This window comes from Chelmon rostratus, chromosome 23 (assembly GCF_017976325.1).
Source record: "Chelmon rostratus isolate fCheRos1 chromosome 23, fCheRos1.pri, whole genome shotgun sequence".
Classification (NCBI taxonomy): Eukaryota; Metazoa; Chordata; class Actinopteri; order Chaetodontiformes; family Chaetodontidae; genus Chelmon; species Chelmon rostratus.
The window spans coordinates 11,072,594-11,087,713 of record NC_055680.1 but is presented as its reverse complement, the minus strand read 5'-3'; the positions used below and the strand labels follow the sequence as shown (position 1 = coordinate 11,087,713).

Genomic DNA, 15,120 nt, shown 5'->3' with positions numbered 1-15,120 from the left:
TAAAACTCTAACAGAGTTACTGCAGAATGAGTACTTTTGATACTTCAAGTAAATTTACATAGCTGATGCTACATACATACTTTCACTTTTTTGCTTGTAATGGAGTATTTTTGGAGTGCTGTATTAGTGCTTTTACTTAACCTAAAGATCTGATTACTTCTTCTACCACTGCTGTTTGTCCATGTTTCTGTCTCTCTTCATTCAGAAGAAGAGGGAAACTTTCACCCTGCAGTTGAAATACCCACATGTAGTTCTCACTCTTCAACTCTTCAAGTTTGACAAAAATTCGACAAAATGTAATTTAAAATAAATTCAGCAAGAGCAGTTTGTGTAGATAATATTCCTAATTATTCAACTCATTTTACATGTTGATTTTTCTGCCATAGTCCAGAAGGGACTCATCTCTGTTACGTCAAAATAACATCTATATTTTAGTGTTTATTCATGTTGGCATGTTGTTACCAAATGTCTGTTAAATTACAGGTGAAATAATAATAAACCTAACTAACTTGCATTCACTCAGATCTACGGCTGTTTGCGTGAGCTAGATTTAAACATTCCCAAACAAATAAAAAGGGTCTCGACACTCTCAGTTATAATAAACACGCTTCTGATCGACACAACTCCAACGTGCTGCAGAAGTCTGTTAAATTCAATATAAAACAGATGCTGCCATGATGGGTGGGATGATGACATGAGACCAGGCACATGTGAGAGTCTGGTGAATATTGGGCAGCTTGTATCAGGAGGAAACCCTCGTTGATTTGTGGAAACGTTGCTGCAGCATCGCAACCTGAAGGATTTGCATTGTGGAATTCCCTGAAAACCACTCAAAAGGTTGTTTATTTGTATTTTTTTTTAAATGGAAGAGTCACCTGACCTTGATATGGAGCAAAGAATTACCACATAAATACCATTGCTGTGTAGTCTTTGTAGACAGTTGGTAAGAACTCAGTGTGTGTGTGTGTGTGGGCATGTGACAGCACTTGTTCCGTACAGTCTCCTGTAAAAACGTTCCCACCAGCCCCAGGTGTCGACCAGTCGTCTGGTCCACTCTTCGGTCACAAATGTCTGGGACGTGTCAGGCCTTCCTCAGCTTTGTAGTCTGAACCTCATTTTGTCTTTGTAGTCGTCAAGCGGAACTTTATTTTGGCAGCCACCGTGTTAGAGGGGGCAGCTGATTTACGGCGCAGAGGCCAACAGGGCGATCCCACCGTTTTCTCTCAGTTTGGGCCTTGTTCTGGATGTTGTTATGGCGTCCGCGCACAGTCCCCAGTCTATTAGTGCTGCAGAGCCGGGGTCCAGGATTAGCGATCAAAAGAGTGAGGGGCTGAAGGTTGGTGGGTAACACTAACCCGGCATGCCCAGGTGCCGCGGTTGAAAAGAGACTCCCATCTGTGGTGTGGATGGGTCGAACACGGGCTGTATGTGTGTGTTGCCTTCCAGCGTGGCGTTTGTGTGTGTGTGAATGACTTTTATGGGGCGTACACTTCGGGTGAACCCCGTCTAGTTGGGTTTGAACCGTGACCGATTGGATTTCAGGCTCGGGGAGGTGACCCCCGACCTTTTTACAACATCTGCACCCCCGACTTTTCCTCAGACACATTTCAACTTCACGTTCCTCCCTCTGCCACGCAGTCCATCTGCCTGCAGAGCACCACTGTACCACTGTTGTCCACCATGACTTAAAACAGCCTTTTTCTTTTACTAGTTTTGACCTTTGTTCTACAGCCTTTGGGAGAGTAATAAAAGCCTTGAGTAAAGGTTGGGAAAAGGACAATTTTTAATTAAATTTACTTCATTTCTTCAGAATAATCCACTCAGTGTAACATGCTGCTTTCCAGGGAGTCCTGGGTCCATATATGAAGACATATTAGTCAGTACAGTCTGTTGATCAAATGCTCTGGTGCGCAGATTTAAGCTTTATTCACTTCAAATTAAATTAATTATATTATATAATTAAATTATACTAAATGCACATTGTCAGAGATTTGTTTTCTTAATGGCTTTTTCCAGCTCAGGAATGAACGTTGAATCTCAGCTTTTAAGATGAACAAGAACCCCCCCCCCAAAAAAAAAGAAAAAATGGAAATTTGAACATGAAAACTACATAACTGAGCTGCTCCATCTGCTGCTGAAAACACCAGAACAGCTCAGATACGGACTTTATGGTGAGTTGTTTTCAACTATTTTACCGGACTTTACTGTTGTAACACAGGCTGTATGTTCAGGTGTAGTTCCTGAGCCTTCTTCTGTTTTTCCCTGTCAAAGGGAATGTTTCCTTATCTGAGACGAAGGTCTCAGGATAGATCATCTGCACAGATTGTGAAGCCCCTCGAGGCAAATTTGCGATATTGGGCAATAAAACAAAAACTGACTTAACTTCAATGTAGTTTTAAACATTCAAACAGTGATTAAAGGCTGACATAGTTGCAGGTCTTTGAGAATCAGTGTGGGCTATGGTATAAAGAGTGGAATGAGTTCATACAGTCTGACAGCGAAAGCTACTTCAATAAATCAAAACTCTGTATGTTTAAGTCTTTAACCAGTGTTTTTCTTTTGTACTAAATTTAATTAAAACAGAATATGTTACACGTGGGAAAAATGACTAAATATACATAAAAACACTAATCACAAATCCAGATTTTTATCAATAAATACCTTTATTGTCTTGCAATCCCTTATAATTCTTTTTTTCTTTTTGCACATAGTATTTTAATTTCCTTCCAGCCGCGACAGCGATGGTGGTCTCACAAGTGGGTGGTCTCATCTTCAGCGTCTGTGTCATGTTGCAGAGAGGTCTCGGCTTCAGGGAGGTTGTTGCACTGCAGGTACCAGAAAACCACTTGGACCTGCCACACACACACACACACACACACACAGTAGGAGACATTTGTAAAATATTTAAATTTTAATAATTATAATAGATTGTGCAGTATGTGAAGAGCTGTGTATCAAAAATACACATTGTGTCTTGTTGTTCTATTAAATACCTTTTATTTTAAGTTTGTATTATTTGATTCAATCTTTCTTCCAATATAGTTAATTAATTGAACAGAATAAATCTCTCCACTATGTACATATCTGAAGGGTTTCACTGCAAAAAAGTAATTATTTGTAAATAATTGTTCTACGTCAAGGGCTGGAGGTACCTTTAAGGACCCTGCGGTCATGTCCTCAGTATTTCCAATAGAAATTTGGGGGGTTGGCAGGAAACAAAAAGACAATTGGTGGAGTTCACTCCAGTTTTTTTTTTTTAAGTATTTATTTTATTTTGAGTGCTTCTTGGTCAAGTAGAAAGTATTCTGGTGTGTAAAAGCTTAAAAACAGCTTTTAAATTTTCCTGTTGCAAAAACTCCCCCAAAAATCAGTTAACTGATTCAATAAAATGTGACAACTGTGAATAATTTTAATTTAATTTAAATTTTAACTAAAATGAGAAATTTCTCAACATTTCTCATGACTTCAGTTTTTTTTCTAAATCTATAAAATAAGAAGAAAACAGTTCACCCTCACCAATGCAGCTGTTTGGAAAATAAACACTGTATTTTGGCAGACAATGTGCTAAACCGCTGTGGTTTATTCAGCAGCACCATGGGCTGTTTCATTCCCACCTGCACCACCACCTCCTGGGAGATATCCACAGTGGGGCCGTCATGCCCCACTCCAACCACAGGGGGGCGCAGGAGGCTGGGGCCAAACACTGTAGCCAGGTTCATCAGAGACATCTTGTTGATGTCTTGCTTCTCAGAGACTCTGGAGAAAATGATCAAAAAGAAAAAGTGAAATTCTGGAACTGAAATTAGCGCTAAAATCTACAGAGACTTCACAGATACAGTTTATGTTTAGTGGCAGCTGTCGTTCATTAGGAGCTGATATGTTGTGCGCTGTTGTCTGATGAGTTGTCACACCGTTGCAGGTGGTGCAGGAGGTACAGGAAGGTGTGGCGGTTGGGGTCAGGACAGGAGTGCAGCAGGGACAACATGGAGACAAGCCGGGAGTTTGTGTCCTGGATGTCTACAGGGGAGAAAAAAGCTTCAGTTCACTTGGCTGAGAGGCCATTTCAAGACTAACAGCGTTGAATTAAGTGTTGTCTTACAAAATAGAGACGTGTTTTGAGGGGTTTTGTTCTTGGCATTTTCAGTCTACAGTAATTGACAAAATTGTCGCCTGGTCTTACCCAGCGTCCTGGCCAGGCTCTGAAACAGCTCGGTGGGTACAAGTGGCTCAGGCAGCTCTCTGAAGTACAGCTTGAGAACCCCAGAGACGACGTTCACTTCGGCGCTCCTCAGCCGGGTGACGGCTTCACGCAGATCTGAGCGGGGCAGACGGTAATGACCATTAGCATCAGTATTACTGTTTCTCCTTTCGGCACATTCACTTCCTTCCTTATACGCAGAAGAAAACGCCTCGATAACTTGAGTCCTTTTTTTTTTTTTTTTTTTAAAGAACAATCAGACTGAAATATGTCTCAACTACATTCTACATCTCTGGACCCCAGAGGATGAACTGCAAAAATGATCCTTCATCTGGTGCCAAAACACCTGCAAAACTGATGACACTCCCATCAGCCTAAGCTGTACTTTGTGTTTAGTGCTAATTAAATGTTAGCATTTGCATGCTGTACTTAGATGGTAAACATTATACCTGCAAAACATCAACATGTGAGCATTACCATTGTGAGCAGGATAGCATGCTTTTGTGAGTAATTAGCTGTGAGTTCTGCTTTGATGCAGCATGGTGACCCAGTACCAAGTTTACAAAAACAAGTCCTTCTGCAGATAATGACCCAATGTGGACTGCACAAACACTAAAAACTGGGTAAAACAATGAAAACTCAAGAGCTGTGTGACATGTTTGATTATGATTCATTTGCATTGCTGCTCATGCTTGTCTGCTGCTGGTATATGAAACATTCATACACTGATGGCAGAGGCCACGCAAGGTGCCCAACCACTAGACTGCAGGGGCCTGGAGTCGAACCACCGGCCTTCTGATTAGTGGACAACCGCTCTGCCTCCTAAATATTACACATGGCGACAGAAAACAGACGTTTGCCTTCTTACTGGTGTTGAACGTAGCCTTGAGCACGCTGATGTCACTGGTGGTTCCTGAAACCCTGTAGATGCCCACCTCGTCCATGCCTCTCCTCTCCACCTCCTCCACGCAGCAGCGCACCACATGAGGGACCAGCACTCCCTCCTGTCTGACAGAGAATTGAAACCTCAGGTGTTTCATTTCATTCCAGACTTAACTCTTGACACACTTCTACTTCCTCTCACTTCCGAAAATAGCTGTGCAAAGCGGCGCACAGGGGAAATAAAAACTCTGGAGTGAAGTGCACCTTTCGGGGTCAGTCACTCTCCACAGGCCGGCAGGGACTTACTGAGCCACGGTTTCAATGGGGACACAGAAGACAGGTTGCTGCTGAGCTGTGGAGCTGGGCGGCTCAAGCGGGTGGGGACAGTACTTCAGGGAGAGTTTCACCTCCACCTGTCCAAGGTGTAGAGTCTGTCTCCTCCATCGCTTATTCAGGGTTTTAGATTCCAGCTGATATAAAAATATTGATTAGTGCAGCTTTAGTGTTTGAATATTTCTGTATTTTATATTGCTTTAACTACTTTCACTGCTTCAAAGCAACTTTTTCAGGATGATAATATAGCTGGAGCTCAGTCCGTCTTCATACCTGTACAGAAGCTTTGCCCAGGACTGCATCATCCTGTCCGTCAGACTGACTCACGCAGAGCACCCTCAGGTCCCGTGCCCCGTCCACCTGGAAAGACAGCTCCTGTTTGACGGGAAGGAGGTGTTAACGCTGACAATGACAGCAGTGTCCGAAAGCTACAACAGGAGCTTTCGAGTCTTACGTTAAGCCTTCTGATCCTGGCTACCGGTTGGATTTAGTGTAGATTTTACTGCCGCTGATCATGTTAAAAGCAGCTCATGGTCTGGCCACAGTGCAGACTTTATAAGCCTCTGTGAGCTGAACTGAAGCCTGACATCATGTCGGATGCTGTCTAGACATGAAGAAGTCATTTAGCACCCTCGATCGGCTGATAAATCATCTGCCTACATGACCATAAGAGGTAGCAGGAACTTTCACCGTTTTCTCTATATATTTTTAGTAACTCCCCTTTAGCCAAATTTAAAGACCAATATACATTCAGTTATTTTGTAAAAAAATAACTCTAACCTGGTCCCAGTGTGGGTTGAGGGTGTGGATTGACGAGTGTGTCTGGGCTTGTTTATCATAAAACTCGTAGCCATCCACTTCCACGCATACATACACACCTGAAAGAGAGAGATAACCAAATGTTACGTGACTTTATGACGTCTAGTTCATCATTCAGACTGAGGATCTGCTCAACTCAGGACCCACTAAACGGCTATTTGGTGCAATTTAAAAAATATCACATTTGACATACAGGCTGGTTGCTGCAGGCCGCAGGCGGAGTGGATGGCCACACTCAGAGTCCCACTTAAAGCCTCCTCGTCCTCAACTGGGAAGAGACACACAGAAATATCCTGAAGCTCGCTGGATTACAAGCGCGAGACAGGCACAAAGAAGGGGTTGAAAAGGTTTGAAAGGTCATAGCCCACAGAGTTGGTGTATTGTGTTTCAGACACAGGATGTCATTCTGCGGGGAGGAAAAGAGGGCCAAGGTCAATAGAGACGGTGGGTTTACCAGCACTGGAGCTCTGTAATGGTGGATGCTGGGTCATTCTCAGTTTCACACATGCACTGGTGAGGGTGAGCAGGTCCGGAGGGACAGTTTCTATGTCTGACAAACAACATGCAGCAAACACAGGCACCAATCAGATCACAGAACCACAGGAAGTAACATATTAGGCTTGAGTCCTGTCAAAAAGAGGCTACCTGTTTCTATTTGGCACTTAACAGACTGAGACCATGAGTCTTTGACTTCCACATTTCATTGTTCGCAGTGCATTTAATATTCATTGGCAGAGACGGCACAAGCACATTTTCTATATTCTACAACACTGATTCACAAAAGGTTGGGATACTGTGTGCAACGTAAATAAGACCAGAATGCAATCATTTTGCAGACAAACTGTGTTTAGTGTTTTACAAAGTGTTCCTGAGGCCATGAAGTAACATCCTTTATACAGTCATGTGCTCACAAAGTGGTGAACCTCACTCCTCGCTGGTGAACTGCAGTCGATTGATCATATCTCAGAAAGGACTCTTTTTGTTCGGCTTTATTTGTGTTGTCACACAGCGTCCCAACTCTTTTAGACTGCACCAATTTTTAAATCTGTTGACTCACAATTACATCGACAAATTATAAGTAACGATGCAACTAATGATTATTTTCATTATTTATTAATCTAATCTGTCAGTTCTTTTCTCAATTATTTGCTCATTGAGTCTACACAATGTCAGCAAATAGTAAAAACAACCAACACCAGTTTCAAATTGCTTCTTTTGCCCAAAACTAAATATCCAGTTATCAAAATCGCTGCCAGTGGACTCATCAATTATTGGACTAATACACTAATCACAAGAGTGTAAGAACCAGGCACGGATGAAAGAGAGAAAACCTCCAATTGATCTTGAATCTGGTGAGATATAATCAAAGTAGCTGCTTCTGCTTCTGAACATAATCCAAATCAATTGTTTCCTCTTTTGTGTATCAAGAAGAATTTTGCACAATGAAACAATGCAATGCTTCGCCATGTGACCTTAGAGGAAGTTGTTTGGGTCCCAGGAGACATTTGAAGTTCACACCAATGCGGACAACAGCCAGCGAACACTGTCACACCTACGTCCCCCTCAACTCTCACTTTTCTCATGAAACCAGCGCTGTGTTGACGCCTCTGTGTTGTTGCTCGCTTACTGGTGTCTTCAATATAACGTTTGTTAGTGAGCCTTAATGTCACCTTTAAATTTGTCTGTTGAAACAAAAAAAATGCTCGATTTTTTTTTTAAACAAAGGAGTGTCACCCCAGTCATATTCTGACACAGGAGAGTTGTGTTTCTCTGTCACTCTTGTGCATATTTAAATATTAAATCTAAATGTCAAACTAAATTAAATGCATGTGCTTGTGGCCCTCAGAATGGCCGAACGGCTGTAAACTCACTGTCTGTGGTGAGTTTGTGGACGGCCTCTCTCCATTCTTCGAGTTCGTAGAGGGAGGAGAGGAGGAGAGTGTGACTCTGCAGGGAGACACAACAGATTGCTTCTCCTTTTAGTCGCTTATTTTTCGGGAAGGAAACCATACTGACAGTATTAGAAGGTGTGTGTGTGTACCTTGCCACTGGGGCTGTGCAGCTCAAGTCTGTAAACAGGGGAGTGTGTGAGCAGCATCAGCTCCATCTGCTCCAGTTTCTTCCTGCTACGAGCTTCCAAAGACACGCCCCTGGACCCCTTCTTCACACAAACACAGGTTTTTTTGGTTTTACTCTTCTGTCAAAAACAGGCCGGTCACACTCGTCTCTCTGCATGTGTCAGACATACTGCTTTCTGGTGCTGTAGCTGCTGTCGGAGGAGGAACATCTTGGTTCTTATGGTGTGTAAGCGAAGGTGTGCGTCTGGTGTACGTTCCTGGTCTGCAGCCCAGCGCAGTTTGAGACCGGCGAGAGGCAGATACCAGCTGAACCTGTACTGGTCCTGCTTCCTGCAAGAAGCACGAACAAGCAGTAATGGCTCATAAATCAAAAGGAAGTACACACTGTACATACATGCATAGCTGCTGCTGCTCGTCTCTCAGAACAGAGACCACATTTCCCACAAGCCCTGATGGTTTCTCCTGCTTTACTCACCCTCTGCTTGCATGTTTGAATCTGGTGCACAGCAGGAGGTCAGTGTACAGGAAGAGGTGACGCAGGCTGCGTTCTCCCTCGCACACATCCACCACAAAGCCGTCACGCATCAGTTGACGTCTCTGGGCAACACACAAATAGCATGTGAGCATACACAACACGTCTTCATGCGCATCTTGGCCGGATTTTGCAGAGCGCGAGCCTCACCACGCCGTGACTGAGCGTGACCTCCCGTTTGGACTGTGAACGCTCGTTGACACCAGACAGGAAGCTGCGAGACAATCTCAGAGCTTCCTGTAAGGATGCGTAATCTCCGTGCTGGTCTGGCGTCGCCTTCAGGACGTCCTACAAGGTCACAGACAGGTTTCTATGTCAGAAAGTGCCGAGAAAGCAGAAGGCAGGTAGCAAATGATCCAGGGTGAGTCCTGGAAAAAAGATGAGCATGATCAGAGAATAACAGCAGCAGCTGCTGAGGTGAAGTTCAGGAATTGATGAATTATCTCACACGCAGCACCAGTGTGGTCTTGGTTACTCTGTCCAGAGGCCTGTAGAGTAGAGCTGTAAAAACAAAAGACAGCAATCAGACACTGTCGGCCAACAAGCTCCTGAACAACTTGGAGACTGAGAGAAAGTACCTTCAAATGTGTACTTGGTCCGAGTTTTGTCTGAGCCGTTATTATTAGACATCATGCTCTGGGAAAAGGGAGATAAAGTGAGCCTGTTGAGGATAATCTGGTATACAGTTTGTTACAGCGGGTGTTCCTCTGAAGTTTGTACCTCGGCAAGGGTTCGGAAGCGATGGTCCGTGTGTGTGCACTTTCGAACGACTTCAACCGCTTCCTCATAGTTTGAAATGAAACCACCGTACAGACCGATCTGGTTCACCTGCAGAGGCAAAGCAACAGATGGCAGAATGGAGGGGGGGTGGGGGGTGGGGTAACCTGTTCATTTGATTTGATATTATTCCCTTTCCCAAACTGTGTCTCTTGTGTATAAAACAGTAGGCAAGTTTATTTTGTCACTAGATCCACAGTGTTGTTAGCTGATGGGTGATTAGGCCTCCTCTCTCTGAACTACCTGTACTTGATTGACACCTCCCTCCCTCTCTCGGTTGTTTCACTGCAGCTTTTAGGGCAGGACAACTTCGTCTTTCATCGTTCTTGTTAGTGCATGTCGTTTGGTGAGCTAGCATAATTACAGTAATATTCCACCCAGGTTTGACATGAGCAGAGGTTTAATCTGTTAAAATAACTCGGCACTGTGCTGTGTCCAGTCATGACAAGTCACATTGGAAACAGTAATCCATGTCTGTGCACTCTGATCATTTTATTTTCCTAAAACAACTTTACAGACTACAACAGATACAAACAACTTAGAGAGCGATGTGAACAGTTTAACAAATGTCATGTGAAATATGAGTGAGAGCTGAACCCTAAACTGAAGGTTCAGATTGAAAACACTGGGTGCTTCTGTCTCCACAATGTGCATGTTATCACTTTGTTTTCCATTCATTCCCTTCATCCAGGCAGGCACTTGGGCAAGGCCACCGGGAAGCAGAAACATGGCAGCTTCAGCATGCATGTCTAGCACAAATTATCTCCTTATACCCATAAAAAATCCAACTTCAGCCCAGCAACATAACCTCCAAGAGAGACGAATACAAAGAAGACAGGGAGGCTGCATGATTTAATCTACTTTCCACACACACTCATGCAGAGATCGATCAAGAGTGCTATCCAAGCACAGCTGTTTTATAGGCTGCCATTAGGAGAAATCACTCCCCGTAGGCCGGCCTTCTTCAAAGCAGATGCTCATGGCAGGAAAACCCACAGGTGGAAGAAATAACATTAACAACTGCTGCGCATTTATCAGTTTCAAGTCCCTCTGTTGTGCATGCTGGCTCACTGGAGGCATCAATAATGTCATTAATCACACCTGCGCTTTACCTGCTGTGATGACGCAAATCTATGCTTTTTAACTTATTTAATTTATTCATATAAAACTATATACATAAAATGCTGGTTGCAAAAAAGTACTCCAAACAAAAAAACATATTTCAGTCGATTATGGGAATGAATTTCAATTAATGAATTCAAATAGAATTAAATCATGTAAAACAACAGAGGATAAACAGTTTGAAAAATCTGGATGTCCTGCATGACATTTGAAGGAGAGAAAATGTTTAGGGCAGAATTTTTTATTAATTTGTGCACAAATGTAGGTAAGTTTCTAAAAAATACCAAATATGTCAGGCTGAGTTATGTTACATAATTATACATAAGTATAAAACAGTGCACAAAACATTGTGATTGAACGGTGCAGCCATAAAAGTATTGCACACCAGGCAAACATCATAGAGATTTGATAAAGAGCTGGAACGAGCTGATACAGAATATATATGTTATTGTCAGACAATCTTAAAGCCGCTTAAGTAAAAAAAAAGGATGGTCATGCAACATTAATCTTGCATTATTAACTTTTTGGCCACTTGGGCCAACGGAACAAGCTTTAAACTCTGTGTAAAGGTGCTAAAGGTGGTGAGTATGAGCATTCATCTGGAGCTCCGTTTCTGGCGACTGATGAATGCAAGATCTCCTTTTACCTCTGCTTTGGTCTCCACCAACCCCTGAGGGAAATATCTGTCTCTGCAGCTGCTAAATGCTCCATGTTCACCAGCTAGTCGCTAACTGTGTCAGTCTGTTGCTTGGTGCTGGACAAGCGGCGTATAGTGGGATTATTGTGCTGAAAACAGTCGGCCATAAAACCAAAACAATGAGCTGAAAGACACCAAAGCATGACACACACGAGACATACAAGAGTTAGTCTTGACACAATTAGAGAACTTACCATTTTCAGAAACAGGTCCCCCACCATCAGCTTAAAGCCTGAGTGGTTCATCTCTCTCTCCTCACCTGGGCTGGACTCAGTCTGGCAATGAGCGCTCAGCCGGGCCTTCAGGCCGGAGTAGAAGCTCTGGTGCATGTCTCTGAGCTCAGGCACCTGGTAGAAAACGGTCTGGACCTGTTGACTGGACAGAACCGGCTGGGAGGTCCCAGCTGAGGCCCGTAGAGCCTTCATGGGCTGGAGAAAGACAAAAGAAGTAAAGTAGTTGAGCTCAAGGCCAAAAAGTGTAGGCAAGGCAAGGCAAGCTAAGATAAGAAGCTAAGTTTTTAGCCATAAATGAAGGCGACAGGAACAAGCTGATGTGTCGAAGATGAGATAAAGCAAGTGTAGCGTTGACGTTTCCGACACACCCTGAAACTTCACTCGCACACACACTCAAACCACTGCTAAATAACACCAAGCACACACACCATGTTAGTGTTAAAGCATGCAGCCACTCAGTGATACTGTACATGCTGAGCACACGCGAAAAACAGCGTTCCCAGACGAAACATGAACTTGACTCGGCTCTCACATCCACTTTTTTTAATAATGTGGAAACATGGGGTTGCTGTTGCTGTTAATAGCAGAGAAAAAGAAAGAAGAAATTCACAAAGAAAGCACCCGGCACTCGTTATTGTGCCATTACTTCCTGTTTTAGATCTATTTTTACTCTTAAGGCAGAAGTCCACCCAAATCGGCTAAATTTGTACACATATTCTGCTCATTTATTATAAACTGATATGCTTATGATTTTAGTGACAATTATTTTTCTATTAAGGAATAATTCGACATTTTGAGAAATATGCTTATTTTCTTTCTTGCTGAGAGTTAAATTAGATGAGTGATACTGCTCTCGCTACAGTCTGCTGTAAATCAGCTAGCTTATCTTGGGGGACTTGACTTGAGGACTTGAAACTAGGAGAAACAGCTAGCCTGGTTCTGTCAAAACATACCAAACCTAGAAGAGTCAGTAATTAACATGCTAGCTTGTTTAATCTGTAAAAAAAATAAAGGTGTAAAAAATAAATGTATGGTTTTATGGGTGTTAGCGTTAGCTAGAGTTTGCTAGCTATGTGCCAAACTATTTGTTAGCCAGGAGCAGTTGCCAGGAGACCAGCCGAGTCCAGAAATTTACTGTCCCAGCACATTATCCTCCATAAAATGTCAATTTTTTTTTTTTTTGTTAAACAAACAAGATTTTAATTAGTGAGCTTTAGAGGTGCGTGTACAAGCCGTGCTATCTGTTTCCACTTGTTTACAGTTGTCATGTTAAGCTAAGCTAGCCGGCTGCTAGCTAGCTGTAGCTTCAAATTAACTGTATACATGAGAGTGGCATCAATCTTTTGAGAAAAAAGGGGAACCTCATTTCAGATGGAGAAACAAGCCGTTTTAAACAACCGCTTTAACGAGGAAGCCGAACAGTGAAGACATCTTTTGTGAACTTGCATGTAATCTTGCTCTGTATGAACAGAAACCACTGCCCACACTCAGATACAGTGAGCACATGTAAAACAGAGGTGTGTCGCATTTTTATGTGGGGACAGCAGATTGGCAAAGAGGAAGTTTAACAATGATAATAATCATTCAGGGTCAACGGGGTTTTTCCCCTTTTGCAATTTGGTTGAGCCCAGAGAATAACATAAGCTAAAATATGGTTTATTTTTGTGTATGTTACCATCAGCAGGGCCTCCAGCTCTCTGAGGTAAACCTCCTCGCTCTCCAGGATGCCTTTCAGGACCACGAGCCTCCTCTCCAACATTTCCTCCGGGCTGCATAACGTCTGAATGGCAGACATTCAACAACACGTCAAAATACACTGAGGTCAGTGTCAAAATCAGTGCCAGCTCACAGTTCATTCAGTCAGTGACACTGCAAATAATGCCGCTGACTTGGCAAAAGATAATACTCCACATGATATTTTCAATAATTTTTCCCCCTGAATCCCAAAAAAGCCTGTTTGATCCACCATATTAACAAGATTTGCAGAAGCAAATGTCTGAAGAGGGGTTTTTTGTACTATGTGGTCTTCTTCAAAAGGCACTTAAGTATACATAGATGGAAGAAGTTGGAATGACTCTTTTGCAAAATGTAAGGTAATACCAGAGGACCTGCTAATAGCTTTTCTTTTTTTTTTTTGTAGAATTGAAATGTTGTAGGATGCATCTTTATTGAAAGTCCTCCACCAATGAAAACACATGCATAACTGTCTGTTTCATAACAGTTATTTAAGGGCTGGACAGCCCATTAGAGAATACAAGGCATCAGTCAGCATACATGTGATTTTATCACAGACCTTTTTATCTCAGTGGCCAAAATACATCCTCGAGCTCGCAGTGGACAACCATGACAGCAGGCAGCTAACATTTTCAATGTGACATGAATATGGCAGAAGTGCATCAAATGAAATGGCATGCATGCAAACTCACAGGGGTGTCGGGGAAGTCTAAGCTCTCCGAGTGGAGAGGAGAGAGAAAGCAGGACACCGCCTCCTCCTGGAAGACATCCTCCTCCAGCACATCAGTCTCTGCTACAACTGACAAACAAACACACACAATACGAAATACATGGCAGCAAGTGGGAGTTATATCGACTAAGTTCCCATATCTGCTGTGTGACTGCTTGTGAATGAACGGAAAGATAGCAGCTCCATGACTGATACCACAATTTTGAGACGAGATTATGGTGCATTTTCAGCAAGCAACATCATGGAATCAATGACTCCACTTTTCAGATTGGTTTCTTTCAGTTTAAAAGCTGAATTCTAGAGGGTTGTGTCTTCCCCAAACAGAACGCACACAGCTTTACACATTAACTTTCTTCACATTATAAAACACAATGTCTGGTTCCCTCACCTGGCACATGCTGTGACTCCAGATACTGCACAGCCTCCTCGTAGATGTCCATCAGGGGAGCTCGGAGGTCTTGTTCTCACAGTGCAGGCTGAGCTGTGGAGACGCTGCATGTGAACACGCTCTGAGGACAGAAAACTTCCTCTTTCTCTTAATGATGCGCAAAAGGGGAAAAAACAGCTTCCTGTCTGTATGAAACCCTGTGAAAGCCGATGAGAAGTGGCACCTGACTTTTTAATCCATTCCCTACAGTTGCACTTCACTTCACTGTGTTGATTTCACTGATCATCAGTTATTATGATGAAGGACTGAAATTATACATAGCTGCTATATGACATGCAGACTAGACTGACAATCAGTCTCAGCTAATGCATTTACCAGGAGCCACTGTATGTCAACAGCTTGTGAAACTCATAAAGTGAGTAATAAGAGGCTTGTGGCTGAATTTTCAATTTTAAAGCAAGTATAGAATGTAAACAGCAAAGCACACAATATGAACCTGTGGAAATCCAGCACTAGCTGAACCTTTAAGTGTTTTTAACCAATAAAATGACAATTATGAGAAGCATTTAGCAGCACTGGCAAAAGTAAATATACAAG

At 42.8% G+C, this 15,120-nt stretch overlaps 1 protein-coding gene across 3 annotated transcripts; it reads right to left on the bottom strand.

Annotated features, from left to right (window-relative positions):
- Nucleotides 1-2,440: 2,440 nt before the first annotated feature.
- Nucleotides 2,441-14,643, bottom strand: si:dkey-33c9.6 (active breakpoint cluster region-related protein). 3 transcript variants are annotated; one of them, XM_041965445.1, is made up of 22 exons: nt 14,524-14,643; nt 14,098-14,204; nt 13,347-13,451; nt 11,633-11,866; nt 9,563-9,670; nt 9,421-9,478; nt 9,291-9,343; nt 8,993-9,130; nt 8,786-8,907; nt 8,481-8,640; nt 8,274-8,390; nt 8,104-8,179; nt 6,687-6,782; nt 6,426-6,500; nt 6,194-6,291; nt 5,687-5,788; nt 5,387-5,550; nt 5,067-5,206; nt 4,181-4,315; nt 3,912-4,017; nt 3,615-3,756; nt 2,441-2,852 (listed from the first exon to the last, which is right to left on the bottom strand). In XM_041965445.1, the coding sequence occupies exons 1-22, from the start codon at nt 14,573-14,575 to the stop codon at nt 2,751-2,753; spliced, it is 2,490 nt and encodes an 829-aa protein (XP_041821379.1). In that variant the 5' UTR covers nt 14,576-14,643; the 3' UTR covers nt 2,441-2,750. The 3 variants fall into 3 exon arrangements, with proteins under 3 accessions (XP_041821379.1, XP_041821378.1, XP_041821380.1); XM_041965444.1 differs by having other exon boundaries at nt 2,442-2,852; nt 8,274-8,393; XM_041965446.1 differs by lacking the exons at nt 14,098-14,204; nt 14,524-14,643 and having other exon boundaries at nt 2,444-2,852; nt 8,274-8,393; nt 11,633-11,847; nt 13,375-13,443.
- Between the last annotated feature and the right edge of the window lie 477 nt (nt 14,644-15,120).

Bases quoted from the DNA above. Each gene is read 5' to 3' on its own strand.
- si:dkey-33c9.6 (XM_041965444.1), bottom strand. From the start codon at position 14,575: ATGGACATCTACGAGGAGGCTGTGCAGTATCTGGAGTCACAGCATGTG. The intron at 8,641-8,785 runs GTGAGTAAAGCA...TGCTTCTTGCAG, and splicing joins TTCAAACATGCAAGCAGAGG to GAAGCAGGACCAGTACAGGT. The intron at 4,018-4,180 runs GTAAGACCAGGC...TCTCCCCTGTAG, and splicing joins GAGCCTGGCCAGGACGCTGG to ACATCCAGGACACAAACTCC.